This window comes from Cavia porcellus, unplaced genomic scaffold (genome assembly GCF_034190915.1).
Source record: "Cavia porcellus strain 051 isolate PalLab524CR breed Dunkin Hartley unplaced genomic scaffold, mCavPor4.1 scaffold_4, whole genome shotgun sequence".
Taxonomy (NCBI): Eukaryota; Metazoa; Chordata; class Mammalia; order Rodentia; family Caviidae; genus Cavia; species Cavia porcellus.
The window spans coordinates 88,132,827-88,160,198 of record NW_026947487.1 but is presented as its reverse complement, the minus strand read 5'-3'; the positions used below and the strand labels follow the sequence as shown (position 1 = coordinate 88,160,198).

The 27,372-nt window shown below is 32.6% G+C and overlaps 1 protein-coding gene across 5 annotated transcripts in view; it reads left to right on the top strand.

Moving 5' to 3' along the window:
- Nucleotides 1-27,372, top strand: part of Cdh8 (cadherin 8) — a 337,933-nt gene that overhangs the window by 303,333 nt on the left and 7,228 nt on the right. For all 5 annotated transcript variants that reach the window (XM_063247432.1, XM_063247433.1, XM_063247434.1 and 2 more), the window contains exon 11: nucleotides 26,776-27,027. In XM_063247432.1, coding sequence (XP_063103502.1) covers nucleotides 26,776-27,027 — 252 coding nt within the window. The remainder of the gene's footprint in view (nucleotides 1-26,775; nucleotides 27,028-27,372) is intronic.

Below are 27,372 nucleotides of genomic sequence, written 5' to 3'. Positions count from 1 at the left end.
GTACTTCCATTATCCACACCCAGAAGTATGCTAAAAAAATAAATTAAAAAAGAGTGAACTAAGTTAGTAAGCGTGCATCACACTTTCAATCCAGCGTCACACACTCTAGATCCAACAACCTCCGAAAATCCCTATTATCACATGAGATGCAAGCCACAACAACTCCTTTCTTCAAAAGGGCCACAAAGGAGATGGGATTGTTATCTTCAGCATACAGCTGTAGAAATTAGGTCTTAGTAACACTTAGGGTACATGATTGCCCTGGTGTCATGGAGCAAACAAGTGGTAATTAAGTGGTAAAGGCAGCATTCAGAGGATGTGTGTGAACTAGAAATGAGGCAATTTGAGGGATAAAATGCCTGTGAAAGGGAGAGGAGTTTGGCTCTGCTCACACTTGGTAGATGCCAAATACTTACATACCTTATCTCATTTTGGCCTTATGATAGTCCTAAGAGGTGATATTGTTGAATGTAAAGACTTGAGAAAAGTGATATTTTCTCAGTATTTCAGAAGAGTTTAGAGTCAAACTTGAAATGACTTTGATTCTAAAACCCTCAGTAGTGCATTGAAAACTTCTGTATAACAAAGAGGACATTAAGACTTTATCAAATGAAGTTAAAAAAAAGCTGTACACTAAAACATCTCTATACTTTAGAGCAATTTGGAAGATTTCAGTGAGTCTTTCTCAACTCCTGGGTTCTAGACTTTGGCCATTCCCATGTTATAAATATTTTGGTGTGTGGCTTGCATGAGAAAGATGTGTGCTATAAGTGCCTAAAATTTAAAGGAGACATAGATTCCAGAATGTAACTCATCAGGACAACACATATTTAGCACATGTGTGACTCTAGTTTCTATCGCCAACACCCCCTCCATATACAAACAAAACGTAAGCACATAAGGAAATATCTTGTCATTTCAAACGTGTGCCTCATTTACCCCAGTGTTTTATTAAAAGAATTTAGATGCAAAATGGGTTTGAGATTTCTTACATTTTTCAGAACTTTACTTAAAGATGATAAAGACCAGCAGAGAAAATAGGGAGGGTTGCCCATCCACTCTATGGAGAAAGATGAAAATCCTTTTCTTAAATGGGTTGTGTTTTCTCAGGGAATTGACCTGAGGTTCTTCAGGAAGGATAGACCCCTGGGTGGAGAAAGAGTGAAAGGGAATTTATGTAATCCAAATCCTCATAATCCCACTGTCATCTCAGTGGGATAATTCTGCAGAAACAAACCACATGGGGATACTAATCATTAAGAACTTAAGACCTCTGGAGTGCTGCATCCAGGGTTATCCCAGACAGCCAGGGTCTTTCCTTCCCTCTGACTTCTCAGTGGCCTTCCAACCACATGGAAAGAGAAACACTTGTAAAAGGAGCAAAACCCTTCCTTCTTGAAGTCTTGTAAAAACCGTGCTCTTTAGGCAAGTTAAGACCCTGCAGGAGGTTAGACCTAGTGAGAATTGCTGCTCTTCATGTCTTGAATTCTTATTTTGATAGGCAAAGAAATATGGCATCTTTTATTAGAGTTTGTAAGAGGCTACATTTTTATACTGAATCAAAACTGAATTAAGAAAATATATGATCTGCTTTGGCAGAGATTGGAATGACAAAGATGGCATAACACTGCAAGTGACATAATAAAATAAATGAGTGAACACAAATAAATACATCTTTGCGTCTCTTTCTGCTGGTCCAGCATACCATAAGAATTCCTTTGAAAAGAGGTTTCAGAAAACAAATACTAGGCACAGAGATGTATGTATGAGAAGCTCTTGTTTTTTCTGTTTGTGGAATGAGTCATTTCCTTGCTTTCATTCTTAGTGTTCTTTTTTTTTTTTTTTTTTTTTTTTTTTTTGCTAAAAGAAACTGATGATTTTTCTGACCTCCACTTAGTTTGAATAAAGAGAAACAATGGGTGATAAAAATGACTACAATAGTTGAAAGAAGTAAAGGTTTCGAAGGGACCACATACAGCCCGAATTTTACAGATTGCACACATTCAATGAAGATCATTAGAGCTCATTTGGACTAGGACTGCTATTTTCTCCACTTTAAAGATCGTAATACTAAAGTAAATATAGAGTGAGTAGCCCAATTGCTTGATATATGTGAAACCAGGTTCAAGCTTAATTACTTCCGTATAAATACACAACTGAAAATATTTTATTAATAAGCATTTCTTTTTTAAAGATTTTCACTTTAATTAGTATACATTTTGGTACATAATTACATTCCATGCATATATAACACATCTTAATTCTTTTTCATTCTTCCCCCCACCTTTCACTCCCCACCTCTATCTCTTAATTTTCTTCCCTTTTAGCAAACATGTATCTTTCTTTTCTTATTTTCTATGTTTATTTTATTCTTTCTTTATATTTTAAATATATGTCCCTCAAATTCTCTGTTCAGAGATGGGAACTCATTGGAAGAGGCAGGTTGGTAGGGTGATGGCTCGGAAGTTGTGTATTCTAGCCACTCCTTTCTCGCTGCTTCATGGATACCATGAGGTTAAGCAAATTTTCTCTGCCACGCCCTGTAACACATTGTTTCTGCTTTGGAGTAAATCAGCCATGAAGTGAATATTTAAAATGTGAGGCAAGTCAAATCTCTTCTCTTTTACATTGTGTCAGGCCCTGAGTGCAGCAGTGGAAAAGCTACCTAAAACAGAAAAATGTTATCAGAAATGTGAGGCTGTTGGTAGGACTGTGCCTGAGTATGTGATTTTGGAAACCATTAGAACTGATTTGCAGGAGAGGTTTGGAAAGGTATAGAGATGTTAGCTAAGAAACCCCTGTAATCTCTTACTCAGAGTTGACGGGTAATACTGGTCAGAGTTCGGACTTAGATTGATGATAGAAATGTAGGCAATGAAAGCCAGGTTCATGAAGCTTCAGTTAGGTATTAGTACTATATTGGAAAATATAGTCAAGAATGTGTGTGTGTGTGTGTGTGTGTGTGTGTGTGTGCTTGTGTGTACATGTGTGTTTGTGTGTGTGTGTGTCTTGTCTTAAAAGTTTTGTATGAGACTAAATTCAAAGGTGGTAGACTAATTTATCTGGAAAAGAAGGGAATTCAGACTGAGGATTTAACTCAGCTGTGTAATAGCCTGCCTAGCAAGTGCAAGATGTGTTCAATCCCCAGTACAAAAAAAGAAAGAAAAAAAAGAAAGAAAGAAAGAAAGAAAGCCCAATTTACAGGCTGTAGTATGAGCACTTCTGGCTGATTCTTACATATCAACACTGTAAATCAAGAGCAAAAAACACCACATGATTTTAAAAGTCTGCAGTTTTGTCAGAAAAAAAAAAAAAACCTAAAAATTGGGGCAAGGTACAGCACCGCAGCTAAAAAGACTACAATTTTAAAAAGTCACATACAGTATGAAGATAATAGAAAAACCAGGTTAAATCGTATTTCAAGAATTGTCAAGATCCAATGCTTTGCAGGCTCAAAAATCCAAAAGAATAAACTTATAGACACTTTGAGGGGCACGAAGAAAATCTGAAGTAAATATATTTATGTGTCAGGCACATGTGTTAAATACCCAAAATGAATGTAAATGCTGCATGCTATGAACATGAGCTAAAATAATCATAACAATAACAATGAAAATATGGAAAGGGGATGGAGAATCAAGAAGGAATGGGAAGGGAGAAGAAGGGGAATAAAAATATAAACATGTGTTACATACATATACTTATTCCATAAGACAAATGTAAACTTCACGTGTTGTAAACTCATAGTAATAGAATAAAATTTTAAAAAGCAAAAGAAGTTGAGAAGAGAGCCCCTGGAAAATCTGCTCATATATAGTCTCCTAGGAAAGAGTATTTTTTTTTTCCAAATGTAGTTGTTGAGATATTTAGAGGTTTCTACAGCAAAGGTCAAAGATAGCATGGTTATTACTCAAATTAACCACGAACCATGACATTACTTCATGGTGCTGGTTATACAGGTTTGCATTGTGTAAGAATTATGGAATCATGGAGGCATCTATGCAGATTTCATAGTAGAGCTTAGGACAGCAGACAATGTGCTCCTAAGAGGGTGACACATGAAGCTGTGATCATGAAACTAAAAGCAGAGTTGAAACCTCAGAAATCTTTAGATGCCAGAATCCTGAAATTGTTGCTGAGGAAAGTCACAGCAGTGAGCAGAGCCACCCATAGACAGAAGCAATGTGGAGGGCAAATTATGATGCCACTGAAGTGGGGGTTCTGCAAGTCCTCCGAATGCACATCTCTCCAAAACTTGATCCTAGTGCTGGACATGTAACTACCAGATTTAATGTTTGCCCTGCTGATTTTCAATCTTGACTGGATCCAATTTATTTCTATATCCCTATTGCTCCCTTTGGAATGGAAATATTTTACTCTGTTACTGTATAGTGTAAGTACTAAAATTTCTTTCTGGTTTGCATAGCAACTCACAGCTAAGACTTTGAATCGTGTCTTAAAGGAGACTGAATTTGAACTTTTAAGCAATGCTGGAACTGTTGAGAGGTTAGCTACTATTTTATGAGATGGACTTAATGCATTTTGTATAATGAGATAGACAAGATCCAAAGTTAGAATATCATAGTTTAAAATCTAAAATATACTCCTGAAATCACATGCATTGGGAGGTGGAGTCTTGATGGAAGAGATAAGTCACTGGAGAACATGTACGATGTATTCTTGTCCCTGGCTCCTCCTTTCTCTCTCTGTTTCCTAAGTGCCAGAGCTGTGAGCAGCTGTCTTCCACAATATCTTTTCATCATGGTGGTTTTGTCTTAGAACCATCTGAACATGGAATGAATCTCTTCAAATGTGAAACAAATCAAACTGCTCTTTTGTGTTGTGGGTGTCAAATATTGTGTTCAGCGACAGGAATTAGAAGTCTTATTACATAAAATCTGTATATGTACAATACATATTAACAAAAGTTCATTATTATACACTTTGTGAACTTTACGATTCTATTTGCCTTAACAAATGAAGTCAAGACTATACATTCTCAGCTTCCTTTCATAATCACATTTTATCATATTTTTATTGCAGTATTGAAGGAAAAGGGAAGATAAAACAAACATCTATCCACTGACGTCCATGAATATTGTGCAATGATTTATTTAATCAGCCACAACTTTAAGAAATATTTCAAGTCACTTATAATTTACAGGACGGGTAGAGGAAATTATACAATTTGCATATATTTTTATGCTTCAGAAGTTAGAGAGTTGGTCTAGAGGACTCTTCATAAAACTTGTCTCTTCCGGTTTAGATCTAAACTGCCACTTAAAAGTTCCATGTATTTAGAAGTGGCACTTTTGAAGGTAAATGCCTCAAAGGGATGCTATAGAGAGGGTTAACTTATTGGTTATTTCATAAGCAAATGTGCCGGGAGGAGGTGGAGCTTGCTTGGAAGGGGGTTATGGGGGTCATGACCCAGAAAGTTGTATTCTTGTCCCTAGTTCCTCCCTCTCCCACTCTCTCTGATTACTGGCTACCATAATTTGAGTAGCTTCTTTGCATCTGACCTCTGTACTGTGCTATTTATGCTTTATAGCCGGTATATGATGGATTGAACTTTCTAAAATGGTGAGCCAGAAATAATTGTTTTCTGCTTAAATTGTGGATACCAAGTATTTTGTCCTGGTGACAAGAAAGTGAATAATGTATCATTTATGACTATTTCTCTCATCCAAAATACATGGTTGCAGTTAGGAAACTTTTATTTCTTTGGCTTCAAATGCTATTTGATAAAGCCTGGTTTCTGTTTCCAGACCTCAGAAGGACATTCACAACATAGAGAAGTGTCTCCCTAATTTACAAACACTAACCTAAAATGCAGTCACTTCAATAAGTATAAAGAAACACAAACTGCAGTCCTGTTGGGTTTTACAGCTGCAAGTCTTCCAATTAAAAATCTCTTCTTTTCTTTACGAAGTAGTATTTCCAGCATAGATAACAATTTTAGTGTGACATCTTTAATAACATTAATGATTTGATCTTTCTACAGAGAGCTTAAAAGCTAGCGGAAGACAGTGGCAGACCTGAGGTAGGCAGATGGAAGGTTACACAGCAGGAATATTTAGTAATCTGCACATATTAAAGAGAGCACATCAGAGCTAAAAGAACCAGATGAGGGGTACTTAAAAAGTGACACTTGAACAAAACCAACTGCTGCTTTTTAAAATATGAACTTTGGAATAAGAAAGCAGTTTTGCACTTCCCATTTTGCTTTTCATTTGTACAGGCAAAATCAAAAGACTAGTTAAGGAAATTAATATTGGGAATAGTGCCTTATACAGAGTAAATGACTAAGAAATTGGAGAAATTAGTATTTTAGCCAAAACTCCTGCTGTCATAAAAATGTTATATAAAGAATGAAAGCATTTTCAGATGAATAGTGTTAATTATTTGTTTGATTATCTACACAGAATGCTTTGGTGTATATATGGCTTTACTTTAGTTTGAAAAAAATAAGCTGCATGGATCCAGAACTATCCCAACATGATCAGCATGTTTTGCTTCAGTCAAATGTAAGACTGGCAACTTGACATTTATTCAGTTTCCTCAGGTTATATAACCTACTTTGATTAGATAACTCATCATGCTTTACATAAAAATTTAAACCTTAACAACAGACCTATATAAATTTATTTATCTGTAATATCACGACAAAGACCCTCGCAGCAAGGGCATTTACCATATGAATCTGTCGAACACAGTAGGGGTTAATTAAGGTAATTTCATTCTCAGGTGAGCAAGCAAGTTGTTCTTTCATTGCTCACCACTGGTTTTGCCATAAACACGTAGTAAATAACTATGAAAGGAGGAATGTAGATTTATCTTCTCCATTGAAGAATAGAGCTCTGAATGAACAGGAAGTACAAAAAAGTAATAATAATGATGATAATAACATTAACAATAATCATAATTATATGAAGTAATTAACATGATCATTATATTCCTGGAGGATGTTAAACAGCTTGCATAGTCTATGCCATTTCACCCCTCCATTTTTATATAAGGTAATTGACATTAGTATGCCCATAATATATAAAAGGAAACCGAACTTTCAATGCCCTAAAAGTTGTTACTGAAAGTACAGAAAATTATCTATTACGTGTTTCTCTTACTCAGAGTATCAGTTCCTCTACCAACTTTCATGAAGACTCCCCACTGAGACTATCAATTGTTGACTCAGTTCTTGGCCTTAAAAAAGTACTCCCTTGTCATTGAGTCAGGCTGTGACTCATCTCATTTTCTTCTGTGCTTCTCCCTAACTTCCAAGTCTGATTTAATTTGCACTGTAACAATTTTCATCTTCTCTGGTATCTCATTGACTAAATTCTTATGTTTTCTCCTTTATGAAAATTCTGAAAGTTATCTTTTTCTTAAATAGTACCTAGAGAACAAAGCATTTAGTTCAAAACTCTATTCTCATTCCAAAACTGAATGGGTTCACAAGGAATACAAAGAAAGGAAAACAATAATAATTTTAAAATGTTGAACACTTAAAACAAGAAAATGATTGCAAGACAATAGTTGCTAAGACAGTGAAAAACGCTGAATTGTAAAACAGGACAGGGGCAACAACCTCAAGACTGGCAAAGGAAGTTAAGAGTGCCCTTTGTCAGAGATATAAAGAGAAGGGGTCGCTGGAGATGCAGCCCTGTGCTGCAATGCTTGCTTCCTTGTATGAGGCAGAGAGTTTGATCTCCAGTACTAAAGAACAAAACAAAAGAACAACCACAACAGCAACAACAAAAATAGAATTTCCGGTCCCTAAGTGGGAGGTCTGATAGAGACATTAAAATCACAAGAGACCAAAAGAAACACAGGGAAGCTGAGGTCACTTAGCAGGCTGGGCTCTGTCTGGAAATGCCTCTGGAAGTGGAAGAGAAGCCTGTTCTCCTGCTCTCAAAGCCTCAGCCACTGCTTCCTTTCGCTTCACCTCACCAAACTCCAGGGCACACAAGAGTTGTGAGGTCAGCATCTCCTGCAACATGGAACAGAGCACTGGAAGGTGAGTAAATGAATGTGAATAACCAAAGTAAAAGAAAAAGAAGGAAAGAAAGAAAGAAAGAAAGAAAGAAAGAAAGAAAGAAAGAAAGAAAGAAAGAAAAAACATTGTTAGTGATGATTGTTAGGGTACCTTAATGTAGACTTACAGTATTAACTTAAATTCCTGCATAACTCATTCAATATCTATAATTAATGAAATAGCTATGTGATTTCTCCTGATACTATTGTTGGTATGGTTTTATTGTTCCCCACACCAGATTTCAAACTCCATGAAATTAACTAGACGTTTATATTACTATGTCAATAATGGGTACTCCATAAAAAAGACTTTTGGAAGTCTTCTCAATGACTACCTGGTAAACAAATCCAGTAAGAGAAAAAAACTTTTTAGTCATAAAGAAGGGTTAAATCCTGTCACTTGCTGAACAATGGGGAGATCTGATCATGTTAAGCAAAATAAGTCAGATTTAAAAAGACACATAATTCCCATGTTCTCCCTAATACTTGGAACATACAAACACAACAAGAAAGTGGAACGGGACGCTATTTTTAGGAAATGAGAACAAAATACAAGAGAAGGGGTAAAGGGTGCAATAGTAGGTAATAGGAGTAATGGATGTGAACAAAATAAATACTTTGACCTTCATATAAGAAAGTGTGAAACTAGGAAGAATATAGAATAAGGAGGGTGATGGAGGAAAATGATCAAAATATGTTACACACACCTACAAATCTGCCAGAAGAAAGGCTATTACTTTACATAATGAAAAAAGTAAGAAAATGAAAGATTTGTTTCTAGGTTTTGGTTCCATTTGTGAGCTCAATCTTTTATACTCAGTATGAGTAAAGTATACAATTGATCACAGTGTTTTGAAGAAGATATTATTTCTATCCTCATAGAATCATTGCTCATGACATATTTGCCAAGTTTCATTCTTTATGTGAGAGAAAGAGAAAAGTAAAAAGAGAAAGACACAATGCCATAATGAGAGAAACCATTTGTGCTAAACAAAAGGGTGCAAGAGTGTGTGAATAGTTGAGAAAATATGTCCTCAAAATTCTTCTGTGTTTAGTTAGTTTTTGTAGAATTACTAAACATACTTCCTGTTCTTCAGCATGGCTAACAAGGATAGCTGAAATAATGCCTTCTATACAAACATTAAGTCAAAGCAATAACATAGGCCAAGTGTGTTTCATAAGTTTCCATTCATAACATTCTTAATGGGACCACATCCAGAAATTTGTAACCAAGAACCCTATAAAGGTATTAGTGAAAGTGGTGACTGACAAAATCAATAATGACCCAAACCAGTCCCTCTAGAAAAACGCTAATATTTAAATGATACTTAAATATTTTTACTACCATAAATCATGTGACTTTTAAGGAAGCTATCATTGTCAATATACTCTTCGAACAGTTCTTGATTGTGGCTGACTAGAGAATGCCAAAAAGAAGGAATTCCAAAATTATTCTTGATGACTATTATAAACATTATAGAGAGATAGTTACATGTCGTATATCATCAGATTATCAATTAAAACTGTAAATTCCTCTCTCATAAATCATGCTACACTACTTACACATATGGTACTTTCTTAAGACTTCTAACAGCACCATGTGGAATATGGTATGATTCAATTTTTTAGCTAGGCAACAGATTATTTGAGGAGGTATAACATTTTGTACAAATCGCTAACCTAATAAAAAGCAAAGATGTTATTGGAAAATGTCTATCTAGGTTATTTATTTTTATACTTTTTACATTGAGAAGTATTAGGAACATATAAAAGCAGCCAAAATGTTTTATTGAACTCTGCATGCCTAAATCTCCATTGTATAAAATTTCTCAACTCAGATCTAATCTTATTTCACTCATTTCTTCAATGATTTGCCATACTTTTATATATCAGTGTCAAGTTTCAGATGTCAAATCATTCATTCATAAATGTTCTAGTATACTCTAAGTTTCCTCTTAACATAGCTACTTATGATCCATATAGTTGGGGATACTTTAATGCATAAGTAGTTATTAGTGGGCAGTGGTAAAATTTACCACTTTCAATTTCAGCTGTCACTGCAAACCACTCATTTCAGCTTACACAGATGAGTCAAAAAATCCAAGAATTCAGCTGGATAATTACAAATGCTGGTCTGGCTTCTTAGACAGAAAAAGTATTTAAGTTTTTAAAAAATGGAACTTGGGCAGGGGATTTAGCTCAGCAGCATAAACGCCTATCTGGCAAAGGCGAGGTTGTGAGTTCAATCCTCCATGCCAAAAATAAATAAACAAATAAATAAATAGATAAACACAATGTGATACAATAAAAATTAAAAAATGGAACACAAAATGCATGCAATTTTCAAGTCTTATTGACTTCATAATAAGGGCTAAAAGAACAGATGAGTAGTCAAGAAAAAAACCTTACCCATCATTAATTGCAAATTTTAATTGCAAATAAACTGAGAAAGTAATAATTTTAAAAACCAAAATAATATTGAACTGTATACATATGGCAAAAGTAACTACACAAGCATTACATCACCTCCATAAACCACACTGTCTTGAATGTCAAGGTCTTCACAAATGTATATTTAAAAATAAGAGTTCAGAATATTAGTAGAAAATTCACATTCACTGTCTCTTGAGAGTGTTTTGAAATCAGGTTTCATTTCATTTTAGTACTTTACAAGTTAAAAAATAGCATAAAATTAATGTTTTTCCTAATAAATAAACTTCCGTTGTATCTGATCAGTAGAAAGTAGTAAGCCGTTAAATACTCATCGAAATGATTTCCCTTCTTAAATGCCTTTTTTTTTTTTTTTTTTTTTTTTGCGAAAGCAGGGATTGAACTCAAGACCTTGTGCTTGCCAAGTAGGCACTTATACTGCTGAGCTAAATCCCCAGCCCCCTTAAATGACTTCTTATGAAAATAAAATAATGACACTCTTTTCAGAAGTTTAGCTTAAGTTTCTTTTTTTACAAAGGAGAAAAAAAAAAAAAAAAAAAACTGAAAATGCTCTTTTCTGTGAGTTAAACAGCAGGATTTATTTATTGAGCTGTATGGTTATTTTTAAAATATGTACTACTTCTATGAGCTTATTCTCCTTTATTTTGAGAGATTATTTTCTCGGAGATTCAGAGAGGGTTTCTACATCTTTTGCAAAGCCTCATGAATACTGGTAGCATAATCCAGATTACCAAATGAAACTCTTGAAGATACTAGCTATTGTCAGGAGGCAATTCATGCACAGAATAGTTTAAAATATATTCTGGGAATAGAACACAAGGTCATAATTTTATCTTTGTGACTCTTTTAATTTTTAAAGGTTTAGAATATCCTGCTTTTTTATGTGAATGCTGATATAAACATGGTGAAACCCTTATTTCTTCCACATTTTCTTTTACAGTTTTTAGAAGCCATATGTTGTGATTTAATGATGCTATTCTGAGGTGTGGTGAAGAAGAGTTGTACAGTCATCTTCATAGTTTAACACTGAACATTTCCAGCACCTCAGAAGCATCACTGTTGTCTTTTCACACTCACTGTCTGTTAATAGCCTGGCTTCACAAAAGCAAATAAACTGGTTTCTAGCTCTAGAAATGTGTCTTTTCTGGACATTTTATAATGAATGAAATGAAACAATATAGTATATGATTTTGTATCTGTCATGTTCAAGTTAGCATGATTTTGAAGTTTATTTAAACTGCAGTTGGGTCCAGGCATTTAGTTCAGCGGCATAAGCACCTGCCTGGCAAGTGCAAGGTCATGAGTTTGATTCCTAGTATCCCCCATAAATAAATAAATAAATAAATAAATAAATAAATAAATAAATAAATAGTTGTGGTTAATATGAGGACTTTATTTCCTGTTATGGCTAACAACTATTTCATTATTTGAATGCACCACATTTTGACCATCTATGCACCAGGTGGTAGACACTGGAGTTATTTCTTCTTTTAGTTATTGTGAATAAAGTTCCTATGAAAGTTTACATATGAGTCCATTAGTGGGAATACTTTTTTTTTTTTGGAGAGGTGTTGATGAGTGAAAAATGTATTAAGTTTTCAGCATTAAACATAGTATCTAAAAGGCTTTTATTATTGATTCAATCTATTGGGGAAAATTTCTTCCTAGTTATAGTTTACTGGACATTTTTATTATAAATGTATAATAAGTTTCTAAATCACTTGTTCTGTGGAAAAGATCATGTGATTTCATTTATTTTATTATATTAACCCAGTAATTAGTGTTCAGTGTTGAAACAAACCTATATTCCTAGCAAAAGTCACACAAGATAATGTTGATATAATTTTTACAGTGTGTCTTCTTGTTGCATGGACCTTTTATTTATTATGAAAGATCTTTCTTTATTATGGAAACATAATTGTTCTAACATTTACTTTGCTTGATACTAAAATTAATACCCAAGAAATTTTACAATTAGAGTTTTCATAATTTTTTATATTATTTTCCTTTTAATAATTTCATTTGTCATCTTCTTCATGACTTGAAAACTTTACAATTCCATGATATCACAAGGCTTTTGCAGCTAGCATCCTTCTGGTTCTTCTAATCTAGACTTGCAATGTCTGCTTCTTTACATAAGGTTTTTGTCTATTTGTAAGTAATGTTGGTTATTCTCAGCTTTGTGTTTATTATTCCATTCTGTTATGTTCTTGCCGTGTTTTCTTCTTTAAATTGCCTTCTTTGGGAATGAATTGATCATTTTATGCTGTATTTTATATTACTTCATTAGTAATATATTTCTAATTATTATTATCATTAATCTCAGATTAGAGTTTAATTAATAAAGTCTAGCACAATGTAACATTATACTACTGAACATATAATGTAATATAAAAGCTTGCAATGAGAAATTTCTGTGTTCACAGTAGCCATCCTGTTATCACAGCCTTCACATTTGTTTCCACACATAATGAAGTCACAGTGATATTGTTTTTAACTTAATCAATATATACTTAATGCATTTGTTAAGTAGTAAGATATTATGTTTTAGTAATCCACATGCAAGCCAATTCAAACCTTTAGTGTTTTTTCTGAACTTATGTCCTGTATCTGGAATAATTACTTTCAAACTGAATACCTCTCAGTCATGCAGTCGAGTGGTGAAAACATTTTTCAGTATATCAATTTTTAATGATTTTGTTATTTATATATACCCCTTTGGTACTGAACATTGAACTGAAGACTTTGCATTTACCAGGCAGATACTGTGCCACTGAGCTATATTCGCATCCCTTTGGTATTACATATATTAAACTACTAGGCTTTATCATATAGAAAACTAAAGTTGTTTGCTTTGTTTCTTTTAGTAGTCACATTTATTATCTTCCTTTAATTTGAATAGTTACTATGATAATGTTCAAGTTCACAAATATTTTGTTCTATCATAATTAAATTACTGTCACATCTGTCAGCTAAAATTTTACTTGTAATTATTTTAAGCTCCATAATTTTCATGCATTACTAAATTTATTTTATTTCAAATATGTTTATATTTCTGAGTCCTTTAAGTACTTATAAATAAACATGTCACTTAATATTTTGAGTGTCTTTCCAACTGTCATTTTGTGTTCGGTTCTTTTGGCTTACTTTTCTGTTGATTAGAGATGCATATGTTTTTCTTTATATGTCTTTTGATTGTATTTAACCATTGGGCCCTATAGCTGTTGGTTGTCTGTTATCTGGGATTTGCTGTAGTTCTTATTGTCTCTTGAGCTTTGTTTGACGGCAATTATATAATTCCATACAGCTTTCAACTGTAGGAGAGTTATTATGTAAATACAAACGGATAGGGCAGACCTAGACTAGCCATTAACCCAGTGTTAGTTTATTCCTACTTTTACAGGGTATCTTTCTGATTTTTCCATTGAATACTTCATATAGTCAGTGATCTCTTTAAGTGATCAGAGCTCAGTTCTTTCCAATTCTTGTCATAGCCATGGATTTAGGTTAGAACTCCGTATCTGTAATATTTTGCATCCAGTTGTTTTTTTCAGTCTTCTCAAGAATCTTAGCCTATGTGTGTCTAGCTTGTTGTTTAAGATAAAAAAAAAAAAAAAAAAAAAAAAAAAACTCTAATGATATTTCTCAGATTCTGTTTCTGCTCAGCTCTATCTATTTCTATTTTCACATAATACATTATAGCCCTTGGTTTAATAGCAACTACCTGCACACCCATATTCTATCTCTTCCGCTCAGAAATATTGTTAGTATCGGCTACAGATTTGCTTGAGTTTTTTTAATTATATTGCAGAATAGTTTTTAAATATGAAATGACATATTTCTTTTCATTAAAACTCACTGAATAAGTTGGAGAACGTGACTCATTTTTTTTCCAAATAAAAAAGAATGATAAATCTAGTGAGTGATATTGAATATTGCATGGTAATAAAGAATAAATCTGTGTACATATGAATTATAGTTGTTGCATTTGTTCATAAAATATTTAGTGCAAGAAAACATAATACAGCTAGAACCATGTATCACTAAAGATATAAATGTCATGAAACTTATAAGGGGAAATGCTGTATATTAATTTTCTAATAAAATTGATTTGCACTTGAAGAAAGGAGAATTGACATAAAAGACACCATTTCAAAAAAAAAAAAAAAAAAAAAAAAAAAAAAAAAGAAAGAAACTTTTACTGATGATTGAAATATATCCTGAAGTGATGTGAGTATTTCCTAGGGAACACTCAAAATGTTCCTCAGAAGTTAGAAAACTTGTGTGCACAGTTAGATACATACATGTGAAAATTTTGCAAGGTAGGACAAAGTTTTCAAGACAAAAAATAAAAAAAAATAATATCTACCATTTCCATAATCATGAGCTTTAAAAGGCCTTCAAGAGAGAGAAAGTTCTCATATAACCCCTACTGTATAAGCAACCTAATGTATTAGAAGGCAAAGATAAAGGTACAAAAAGTAACCACAGACAGCTTCAAGCATCATTATCTCTAGAGAGTTCTAATCCTCCTTTCAAAGTAGGATTTTCATGCTATTACTTTCATGTGGGCTTGTCTTTAATTAAGTTAATTTTAAATAATGATGTGGATTATCAAAACTATTGAATGATGGACTTATGTTGTACGTGGAATATTTACTTCCAAATTATTCTATATTGCATCAAGATACCATAAAATTAATCCTATTCCATTCCTATAATTCTACTTCTATATGTATTTTAAAAACTTTATCAACATAAATACATATATTTCTTTTAAAAATGTATTTTATATTTTCTTCCAGGCTTCCAAATATGTATTTATTATAAACAATGAAAATATGCAATCCAAACATTCCTAAAAACTTTTGCTTTCAAATATAAAATACATGATTGTTATATATTTAGTAATGACAACTACTGAGTTGTTTATTTTATTGAGCACTTTGAACACAAAAAGATCTTGGGAAAAAATATTAAATGGGATAACATAATTTCTTCTCAAAGAATTTCTATATTCATTTCCTTAATTAGTCATTACTATATTAGAAGAGTGTTTACTGATCTTAGATAAATTATTTTAAAGTACAACAAGGTTAGTAATGAATTTGGCATTATAAACACAACTCTTGATATATTCTGAGTCTGGGCACTAAACGATACTGCATTCAGGATGATGAAATACATCTTGAAGAAGAATAGGGGCTGAAGTGTAACCCTGTAATAGAGTGAAAGACGAGTACATGGCAGGCTTTAGGTTCAATTATCAGTAAAAAAAAAAAAAAAAAAAAAAAAAAAAAAAAGCAGATAGAAGTGCTGAGCTCAATGGACTGTGCCCCTCATACCAGCACGTGTGGGGCTAAAGAATATTGCCAAAAGTTTAAGACCAGCCTGTACAAAGTAGTGAGTTGAATGTTACTGTGAATTTCTTATGAATTCCTGTCTCAAAATAACATCAATATCGGATAAAAGCGAAACAAAAAAGACCTATATATCATATAAACTATTCTGGAATCAGAATGTTCAAAAGGGAGTATACTCTGTGCACATCTGTATTTTTTAAGCACAGCTCTTATGCTAAAATGTGACAAATTAAAGGATAAGGATCTTAATTGTTACCAGTTCCAAGTCATACCACATGTTCATTGCCAACTAGGAATGGCACGACCGTAAAATCAAATATCATCTTGAGAATATTCAAAAAGACTCATCCCAAAATCTTTTTATTTTAAAAGAAAGTATTAAAATGAAATCATGCATGACTTCAAAATGTATTTGGATTTCTCAATAGTGCATTAACAATAGGGAATTTTATCAGATTACATTTTCAATAAGAAGAATTTGAATGAGTTTGATGTGATTTCGGTTTCAGAAAGAAGGGTGACCTACACAGGTATCTATTTGTTCCAATCATTTTATTTCTGTTCTCTCCATTTGTATTTTAACCTATTAATATACTGGTGAATTTGAAGAAAAGCAAATCAGTTTGACCTTTAATGTAAAGTCATTTTTGAATAATCAAAACAGTACAATTTCCAATACTAGAAAGAATGTGGATTTTAAGATTCAAAAGCACGTGGCATTTTCAGCAACCTGAGAGGAATGATAATGTGACCACAGCTTAAATGATAATTTTATCTACATAACTGCGTTCCATCCTCTCTCATTCACTGTATATTAAGACTTCTGCCCAGAAATATATGTTTAACCAGGCTCTTTGAATATAACATATTAAACATTAAAATGATTCAAGGGCAAACACTGAACTTAGGCTCACAATAGGATGCTGCATTTTCTTGTGCCGTTTATCAACTTTTTTAGCAGCTATTTTACCACTAAACCTTGAAAGAAGGAATTATGCAAGAAAATTGCTATCAGCTGCTAACCCTGCTGGATTACATAACCCAGAGCATACTAATTTCCCTACTGAAGCTCAGACAGCTTGGGGCAACCCATTAACCACTGTTAACACCTTAGGGAAGAAAAATAATAAAATGCAATGGTGCTGAAGTTTTCTAGATTTTTATGCATACAAAATTTATTTGGAATGTAGATGCCCCCCAGGGCCCATCTCCAGAAGTTCTTACTCTGTTTTTTTTAGGGCAAAATCCACAAATACGCATTTTAATATGCATATCTCTATCTAAATGATTGCATGACATTTTAACATGATACTCCTTTAGTTATATTTGCTCAGACATAACAAATAAGTACTGAAGCATATTTGAAACTTTCAGCGTGAAAATGGACACAGTTTCTAGAATATAATGTGATTATTTTAAAAATTATTTTTTAAAAATCCAACTTGATAATCATTTCTTATATATTTCTATTGAATATAATGTAATGTTTTAAAATATGCACACATACGCAGGCACTTCATTTAGAATTTTCACAAAGATGAAGGCAAAATCAGTAATGTATGCTTCTCTTATTGCATTCAATTTGAATAGGATTTGGTATGTTTTAGGTATCTATGCTTATGCATAGATTTTTATTTTGAGCCTTTTGTTATGCACTGACTTATGTTCCCTAATGCTTATTAAATATTCCTAAAGTAACCGATGAATAATAATACATATCACGTACTTTCTAAAAAATCAAATTGTGAACATACATATAGATATTTCAAACTGCTTGGACTACTTGTTCCTATCAACTGTTTCACAAAGCATAGTAAAGCCTTAGCTGAGTACTGAAGAGTGATGGGACATCCCTATATTGATAAATATGTGATATCAGTGGACACAAAAGGAGACATATATATAATCATAGTCACAAAAACAATAATAAATTATAACAATGAAGAAAGCTGTGGAGATAAAAAACTAGATATCAATATATCATTATTAAAATATTAATGAAAATTAAAGTGGATATGCCTACTTGGTAAGTGAAGGAGGGATATAGTTGATGTTTCAGAAAAAAATATAATAAAACTGAGAGCTCAGGGTTCAAAAATTCATTTAAATTTAGAGAAAAACTGAGGAAAAATGCAGAAGGATTTGTAAGGAGATGAGATTAGGCTGACTTAGTAGAAAACCCTCCCTTTTCTCCTGAGCCACAGTCCTTAAGGGTTTTTGTCCTTTGTCTTTGATGATAGAGATTTAAATTAGCCACAGTTGTCATAGTGGACCACAGGGCAGAGAAACAGAGACAGAAGGACAGGGAGGACAATTGAAGACTGAAAAATCAACTGACTGATATTGTGCCAATTACAGTCCATTGTCTTCTCTTATTTCAGAAGTTCTTTGAAATTAATAATCAAATGTTCACTTTGGTAGATATGTATTTACTCATTCACTAATGATTAATTGAAATCTTACCATAGAAACTTCTATACAGGAATACACTTAATAGACTCTCATATGCATGTAGTAGTAAAAAAAAAAAAAAAAAAAAAAAAAAATCTCTGTTTCAAAGGATGTCCCATTGTGTTGTACCACATTGGGTAATATGTGGGCTGAGGGAGTCCATGGAGTTGTCCTGTCAGTAATATCTTTAGATATTAGGTACTGAATAACTGAAGGCAGAATTAATTGTATCAATGAAGACTTGAATGAAATGAAGATGGAGAGATGGATCATAGGAAGAAAAATGGATTTGTATCATATATGGTGACACGTTTGATGAAACATTCATGCATTGTTGTCACATTTGAAAATGCAAATTTTAAGAGAAATCACAGGACTTAAGAAAATGATAATTATAGGGTTATTTGACATCCTTCAATTTAAAGCAAAGTATCTAGGTAATAATCTACTACATGTGCTTAGTTTCATATCTTAAACTTTCATAATATTTAAAGAATTCAATATCTTGGGTAAAATGTGTATTTCATTTAAACTGTTACTCAAAGAGATCTTACTCTATTTCAAACTATTCCTTATATCAAAGGTCCAGTTACTGCAAATGTATCAACTACAGTGAAAATGCATTTGTTATAGTTTCTTAAATATTTAGATGTATCTACATGTATGGTACAAGTCAATCTTATGAAAATGGCAGATTTCTAATCTGCATGTTATTGAATTATCTTCTGAAAATTTTCCAAGAAATTCTACAAAGGACTTTGTTATATGTTTATTTTAGTTTTTTCCAACTTGTATGCTAAAAATGTATGTTTTTGTACATCTTTGTAGATCTAAGCAATTAAAATGTTCTTTCTAAACCTGTTGATATTTATAAAAGCTTAAAATTTCCATTCAAAGTGATTGGAAATTGGTTCATGGTACAGTTTTCACTTTTGTGTGTTAGTTAATACATGTATTCATCCATTAAAATGCAGATAATATTAATCTTCACGTTTCATTTGTCAGCACATAGAGTGGAATAAATTTACCTTTTGTTTGCACAGTAAGGGCTCTTTAAAATGTGCATGGAGCATGCTAAGTAAGAGTAATCATGCTAATTAAGTGCAAGGAAAAACCTTCAAATTCATAAGATCTAGGACTGTGAGATTGAACGTAAAACAGGATTGACTTTGTGGTACTTGACTTCTCTCTGGAATCAGAAATCATCACCTATTCATATTGAATTTATGGGTGTTACGTTTGCTGTCGCTGCTGTCTTAAGCACATATGTTACATCTTGTTTAGTCTCAAGATGTGGTGTTTTGATTTGCATATCTTCAATCTTTTGATACTAAGGAATGGACCCAGTGAGTGCTGAGCTACGTTTTCAGCCGATTTTACTTTTTTTTGTTTGAGTCAAGGATTCAGTGAGTTTCCCAAACTGTCTTTGAACTTATTTTTTCCTCTCTTAGCTGCTAAAGTAGCTAGAATTACAAGTGTGTGCCAGTGCATCCTGCTTTAATATCTTCACAGTCTCTCTTAAACATAATTAATGGCTTTGATCACTTAGTTTGCTCCTTGTCTCTAATACAAGTGTCATGACCTGGAAAACCTTGTAGAATCCTCACTTCTTGTCTTGTCCAAGAGCTTTTTTTATTATGTTCTTAGAACCCATCCCTTGCTTTCTAGTGTACTTTTCAGCAAGGTGACAGAGAAATACCATAGAAAATACATTGGACTTGGTTGTAATTCTGATCTTCCATTTGAAAACCACTGAACTAGTCACATTATCTTTTAAAAACCCTGCTCCTGATATGTAAAATGGAATTAAAAACACTTTCTACTGCCTCTGTGAGCTGTGAATGTATTTAATCAGGTTTCCTGAGCACGCTTGATTTCTAGGGCTGCCATACCAAACTGGCACATTCCAGGAAACATAAAACAATGTACTGTCTCAGAGATCTAGAGCCTGAAATCTGGAGCTGAGTTCTTGGAATGGCTATGCTCATTCCAAAGACTCAAGGAGAGTCTCTGTCCTTTGCTCTTTTAACTGCTGCTGGCCATACGGATTTCTTTTGTGTGGCCTCATCATGTACATCTTTATTCATGGGTAACACTGACTCTTTTTTTCCTCTGTCTTAGTTGCCTCATTCTTATCAAGACATATTATTGGATTTACAGCCCAACACATAATCCCACATGCGCATCTCAAGTTTGAAACATAACTATCTTAAAAAAGCACTCTTCCAAGTAAAGTAGCATACATGTTCCATGGATTAGGATGTTCACATCCTAATGTGGGATGAAAGGAACTCTCTCAGTCAGATCATTACACCAGTAGTCCCATACATGTTATAATGAACAACATTAAGGAAGAATATGAAGCTAATAAGCAATATTTTTAGAGACACGATTCCACAAAGTACCATCTTCTCATAATCAAAATATTGCTTTATATTAGCAATTTGGCCTTAGAGCCTGATTAAGATTCATGTGCTGACCCCAGGACTTGGCTCAGCAACATAAGCGCCTGCCTGGCAAGTATGAGGTCATGAGCGTAATCCCCGGTACCAAAAAAAGTAAAAAAAAAAATCCATGTACTACTTGATCAATCATAGGGTTTCTAAGTGAAAATTCTAACCTGGTCTCCTCAAGGTGAAAATGACAACTATATTTAAGTTATAGATGTCTAGAGATAGAGAGTTATCATGCAAAAAGAACCTGTACAATATTTGTCTATGTTAAAAAGTGACAATACAGTCTATGTATGATTGTAAATTATTGACTAAACACTAACTTTGGTGTTAATCTGGGAAGTTTCAACAGAATCCGTGATGATCTTTTTTTGTTTTGTATTGAAAATTAAATGTATCTTCATCAATATTTTATGCCTACATAGACATTATTAAAAATTATATTTATTTCAGAATGTACATACTGAGATATTGACATCTGGTGGCACAAAGGAAAATCTAACGAAGAAAGAAATGGAAAAACATTGAGAAATAAGCCTGTGATCTAATTAGGTAGCTCAAGTATCCACTTATTTGTGAAAGGTTTAATATTTTGTTATACTTCAATGAATTATGCAGGAAGTTATAATGATGCTGGAGAAGTTAGGCTTCACAAAGACTTAATTTTTATTAGTTTATTACTGTGTAATTTTTTCCATCCAGATTCAGTTTTGAAGTAAAAAGATATGAATAAAATTCCAATGTATTTTCTTAATCTTCCTAAATATTTCTTCACTTGTTATATGCCTTGTATTTCTCAGTCAAAGAGAAAGGAATTCTACAACTGTCTTAGGCATATTGTTGTTTAAAATATTCAAATACTATTGGTCAACTTAACTACTCATTATGGTCTTTCGTTAGCTCTTCATCTATCCTGGAAAATGCCAATACTTTTCAGTCCAAACACTTCTTAAAAAGACCTTTTCAAAATATGTTTCTATTTTTTTGGAAAATATTGAATATATAACTTCAAGAAATTTAGTTTCCTTTTTTTTTTTTTTTTTTTTTTAGATGAGGTACCATAATGTGTCAGTGGGTATCAATGTTTGTTTCTTCACTTTTCTATTTTTAGAAAATGTCTCAGTGTTTCCTCAAAATCATTACCAGGATATGTGTTTCTGTTGCTATACTCAAAAGGAAAAATTAATGCCATAAATGCAAAAAATGGGCAGAATAGACTAAGATGCAGAGATAAAAAGAACATGTAAAATGGAAATGCATCAAAATATGAATCACTAAAAAGTTTTAAATAATGCAAAATAGAAGCCAAGTTTAGAGACAGGCACAGATGAATCCCTTAATGACTGTCTTTTTTTTTCTCTGTAGTACTGAAAAAAGAAACAAAATAAAAAAGAATATGAATGTGTATGTAACAAAAACAATAATTAAAACACCTTTACATTAGCTGTATAAAATATTTTACTAAATTATGAAAGTCAGTTTTATGTCTTTGAGAATAAAACAGACCACAAACAACTAATTACGGTTCTTAAATTTTTGGTACTCAAAATTATATTACCAATTGCGATGAGTATGGTAAGAGAAAATGATTTGAAGTACTAGTGTTTTGAAATAAATATATAAAAGCTTTTAATTGTAGAGAATGCATACAAAGAATTACCTCAAACATGATCAGATTTATTTTCTATTCTATGTTTCATTAGTTTTTCAATCTAATATTTATATTTCCCTTGTTCTGCTTGCATTAGGTTTACTTAACTCTACTGCTCCCAACTTCTTATAGTAGAAATTTAAATTAATATTTTGGGAACTTTTTGTATCTTTAGTGTATACATTTAAAGCTAAAAATTCCACTGTAAGTGTTGCTTTAGCTGTATATGATATCTTTTGTTTGTTGTATCTTCATTTGCATTCATTTCATAACATTTTATAATACCCCTTTTACTCTCTTTTCTGAAACATGCATTATTAAGGACTGTATCATTTAATTTCTACCTATTTTTGAGCTTCAAAGATTATTTCTATTGTTAATTTTCTGTTGTATTTAGCAATATTTGTATAACATATTTCACATTAATTTCACTAACAGACATTTTTTAATATGGTCTACACTGCAGGGTGGTCCACTTGTATCTGAAAGAATAGATCTGTTATTGAGTGGAAAATTGCATAATTGTCTGTTCATTGGTTCATATTATTGTTTAAAAATTCTATCTCCTTAGGCTGGGAATTTAGCTCAGTGGCATAAGTGCCTGGTTGTCAAGCATGAGATCCTGAGTTTAATCCCTGGTACAAATAAATAAATAAATAAACAAACAAACCATTTTGGTGTTATTGTGGGAATATCTTTATTTTAATACATATTTTACTTTAAAGATAGCATTGCTGGCTATAATTCTAGTTGACAGGTTTTGTGTTTGATTGATTTGTGTGTTTTGAGCACTTTAAAATGTTGTCTTACTTCTAACTTCTTATTTTATGAAAATTCAATTGTTAATCATGTTAGAATTCCTTAGAAAGCACTGACGGAAACTTTTTTTGGTTTACAGATGGTGCCTTTGGCTTTGGCATTCAAAGATTTTACTATTATTTATCTATTTTTTTTTCTTTTCTTTTTTTTTTTTTTTTTTTTTTTTTTTTTTTTTTTTTTTGGTATTGGGGACGTAACTCACGACCTAATGCTTGCCAGGCAGGCACTTATGCTGCTGAGCTAAATCCCCAGCCCGTGTCTACTTTCTTAAATAAATGTTTCTTTATTTGTGATTGTCTTCCAGAACTATATATTGGGACAATACATGTATTTCTATTCGTAATTTTTGTTTTCATTGGGAAGCAAGTATGTAAGGCATCTCACACTTAAGTAGAATTCTCTGATGAAATATTTTGATATGAAAAAGTTTTGAAATATTACTGTAATTAACAGCAATGTACAAAACAATTATATTTATAATAAGCAAAGTACATCAAAAATATAATTTTCAGTATGTAACTTATTTTAGAAAAGCTAAATCCAGTAAAAAATGAAAAAAAAATTGGGTAGTTAAACTTTTATTTGCACATACTAAAGAAAACTAAGGAAATGAGAATGGTGCAAATCTAATGAACATAAAGTTTTTATTGTCCTCAAAATTGATTTATAATTTTATATAATTTTACCAAATTTCTTTTAGCAGTTTCTGTGGTGTTTGATAATCTAATTCTTTGTTTGTCACATTATAGTGAATGAGCAAGAATAAAATGCTCTTGAAGAACAAATTGATGGAGGAAAAATACCCTCATAAATTTAAAGACATAAAACTTTCATGTTTAGACAGAGTAATGTTAATTCAGGGTTTGGAAAACAGACTCTTGGAGCAGAGTAGACATCTCTTAAAGAATCAGGATGTAGGTAATTTTGTGAGAAATTAGCATTTTGGAATATATAATGGATATTATTCCATAATGAACCTTGAGAAAGTCAATTATTATCATACAAAATGAATTCCTCATAATAATCCATACCAGGCATATAGTATTATGAAAATAATTTTGTAAAATTAGGAATTACTATAATAGATCTTTAAAAGTGATTATAATACAGATTGATAACACTGAGTATATTAAAATTAAGATTTTGAAGAAATGAAAAAGTGACACATTTTTAAGTAGATTGAGTAGATTGTATTTGCACTATGTAATATTAAAAATGTATTTCAAAACCATTAACTTGAATTGTGTGAACTATTATTTAATGATTTTTTATGTGTAATAATGATAATTTTATTCACTCCGCTCAAAAACTCAATACATTTATAATCTATACAAATAAATACATACACAATGTTTTAAAATAGGAGCATAAAGAGAATTGTTGTTGCCTGAAACTAACAAGTAAAATTTAGTTAGAATGACTCACAGAATTCCTTACTCACTCAATGATTTCCTATATGTAGAAAGGGGAAAATATATGCATATTTCAAAATTAATAAAAATAAAATGACTCTAACTTTAACGTTGTAGTCACTGATACTTCTCAAAGTAAAGAGAAAATGGCATTGTTCTGCAACGAGGAATATTCTTCTGCAGCTCCTAAATTATTCTGATAGTCTACAAAGAGAATATGTAAAGTTACTTTCCCCTATAAATAATGTCAACCACAGAAAGACAAAAGCCCTATTGTTATTTTATTAATTGCTTCTTGAAGAACCATTCCCATCTTCTGTTTTAAACCATTGAATACAAAATCAACCACAAATGTTCCTTGCACTAATTAACTGTACTTAAAGTTGCCACATACTTTGAAAATGTAACACAACTATACATCCTGTATCTCTTTTGAGACAATAATCTTTTGCTTTTAGCTTACTGATATTTTCTTCTAGATTGTGGAAATATAGATTACTGGATTCATTTGATATAGCTGTTTAACTCCATCAAAATTATGTGCAAATTACTGTATAATGGGGCACAACCAGAAGAAATTTGAAAAAAAAAAATATTAACTCAAAGCTCTTTTTTTTCTGTTTGACTAGTAAGACATTATAGACGTATTTATATCTTAAGCAGAAGAAAAAGACACACATCAGGTTTTGGGAATACCTTTCAGTTTTGGGGGAACTACTAATATTTGTTTATTTGACTCTTTTGTAAGTTATTAGTGCAGTAATAACCACAAACTGACAGAAATTTTTCACATAACTGTTTAGGTGTAAAAAAAAAAAAAGGTAAAACATGCAAAAACTAGCCAATTTCTAAGGCCTAGGAGTTTTTTGTTTTGTTTTGTTTTGTCTTTTTCATTTTTGTCGGTACCTGGGATAGAACTCACAACTGCCTGCTTGGAAGGCAGGCACATATGCCACTAAGCTAAATCCTCTGCCCCAGACCTAGGAGTTTTTCACTCTTTGAAAAAAATTGAAACCTTCATTTTACTCAAATAACAGTACACACAGTAACCAATTTCTTTTTATTTTCTTGCTAAAATACCAATATGAGAAATTAGTTTTTTTAAGCATATGTGTTTTTCATTAATCAAAATGAGAAAAAAGCTTAATAATATTTAGTTGGACTGTAGTTCATGAGATGGGCTGAACAGCAACCAAAAGATTATCTTGAAGGTGAAATTTTGATAACTGAAGTGTTAGCACAGAACATCTTACTGTTTAGTTTTACTTACAACTGGAAGTTTTCCTCAAGCAATGGTTAAATGTTCTTATTTATTGTCCAGATAATCAAAATATAGTGCCATACAACTGGCACGCAAAATGAAAATCTATTCTTATGACTTCCCACTTTTTCTTACATCTGTAAGCATTGTATGCAAGTTTGTTTATAAAACTTTTCTATATGTGGTACATCTGTTTTATCTGGCAATAATTTGAGTATTGGTTAAACTTTTGTATAAATTTCTTAGACATTACTGACTCTCTTTAGGTTCCTGTGGAAGTTGACAAAGTACATCAGCTTGCGTGCTGTATTAGCGTACAGTCTTTATTTTAATAAAGATTTCTTTATTGGCAGTGCTGGGAATGGAACCTGAGGCCTAGTGCATGCTAACAAAGAATCTTTGAAACAAATCTCAAATGTGATGAAATTCTCTCCAGTCAACCAAGCTGAATGCCTTATTAATATAAATGAGAGAAAAAATAAACTGCTTATGGATTTATGAAGAATTTTGTTAATGTGCATTTCTCAAAAGAATGCTGGTAGATAACTTTATAATCTTCTGTACTTATAAAGTGATAATAAAACTCAGTTCAAAATGAGGTTCCATTCATTCACCTTGTTATGGAGTGAATACTTTGGTTCATGGCAATTGGAAAATTCGGACAAAGGAAGATGGGGATGGGGAGAGCCTGGGGTTTGCAGAGGACTGATGAATTAGAAAAACAAATATGCTTTAGGAAGTCATTTTGAATGACTTACCAGGGATCAAACTGGTGACCTTGTGGTCACCAGGCAGGTGCTTATGCCACTGAACTAAATTCCCAGCTCCTAGGAAGCCATTTTGCAATGAGGCAATTGATTGTAATTTTCACTTTTTCCAGATAATTCGCTCAGCATTTTGGCAAAGCATAATGGATTCAACCGCCAGAAGCAAGAAGTCTACCTTTTACCGATTGTGATCAGTGACAGTGGGAATCCCCCTCTGAGCAGCACCAGCACCTTGACCATCCGGGTTTGCGGCTGCAGCAGTGATGGTGTTGTCCAGTCCTGCAATGTTGAAGCCTATGTTCTCCCCATTGGCCTCAGTATGGGCGCCTTAATTGCCATATTAGCGTGCATCATTTTGTTGCTAGGTATGTACTTCCTTCAAAATCTAATGTCAGCTTTCTTATTTTTGGTTCATAAGTGACTGTAAATAAGGGCAGCAAACTCTAACCTGGCCAGGCATCAGCAATTTAGGGGGAAGGAGAATCATCCCCCCCCCCCACTAGACGATCACTAGCAGGTGGGGAAGAGAGAGAGAATTTTCAGTGTTTTTTTCTATGCCGTCACCAATGAGAAGATGTACAAACCATAAAAACAGCATTACATTGATAGAAATAGTGATGCCTTCTCTGTGCTTAAAAAAGTGTCTGTTATGTAAGAAGACATCTAAATACTCTGCTGCCTACCACTCCACTGAAATAGGAGACGTCCAT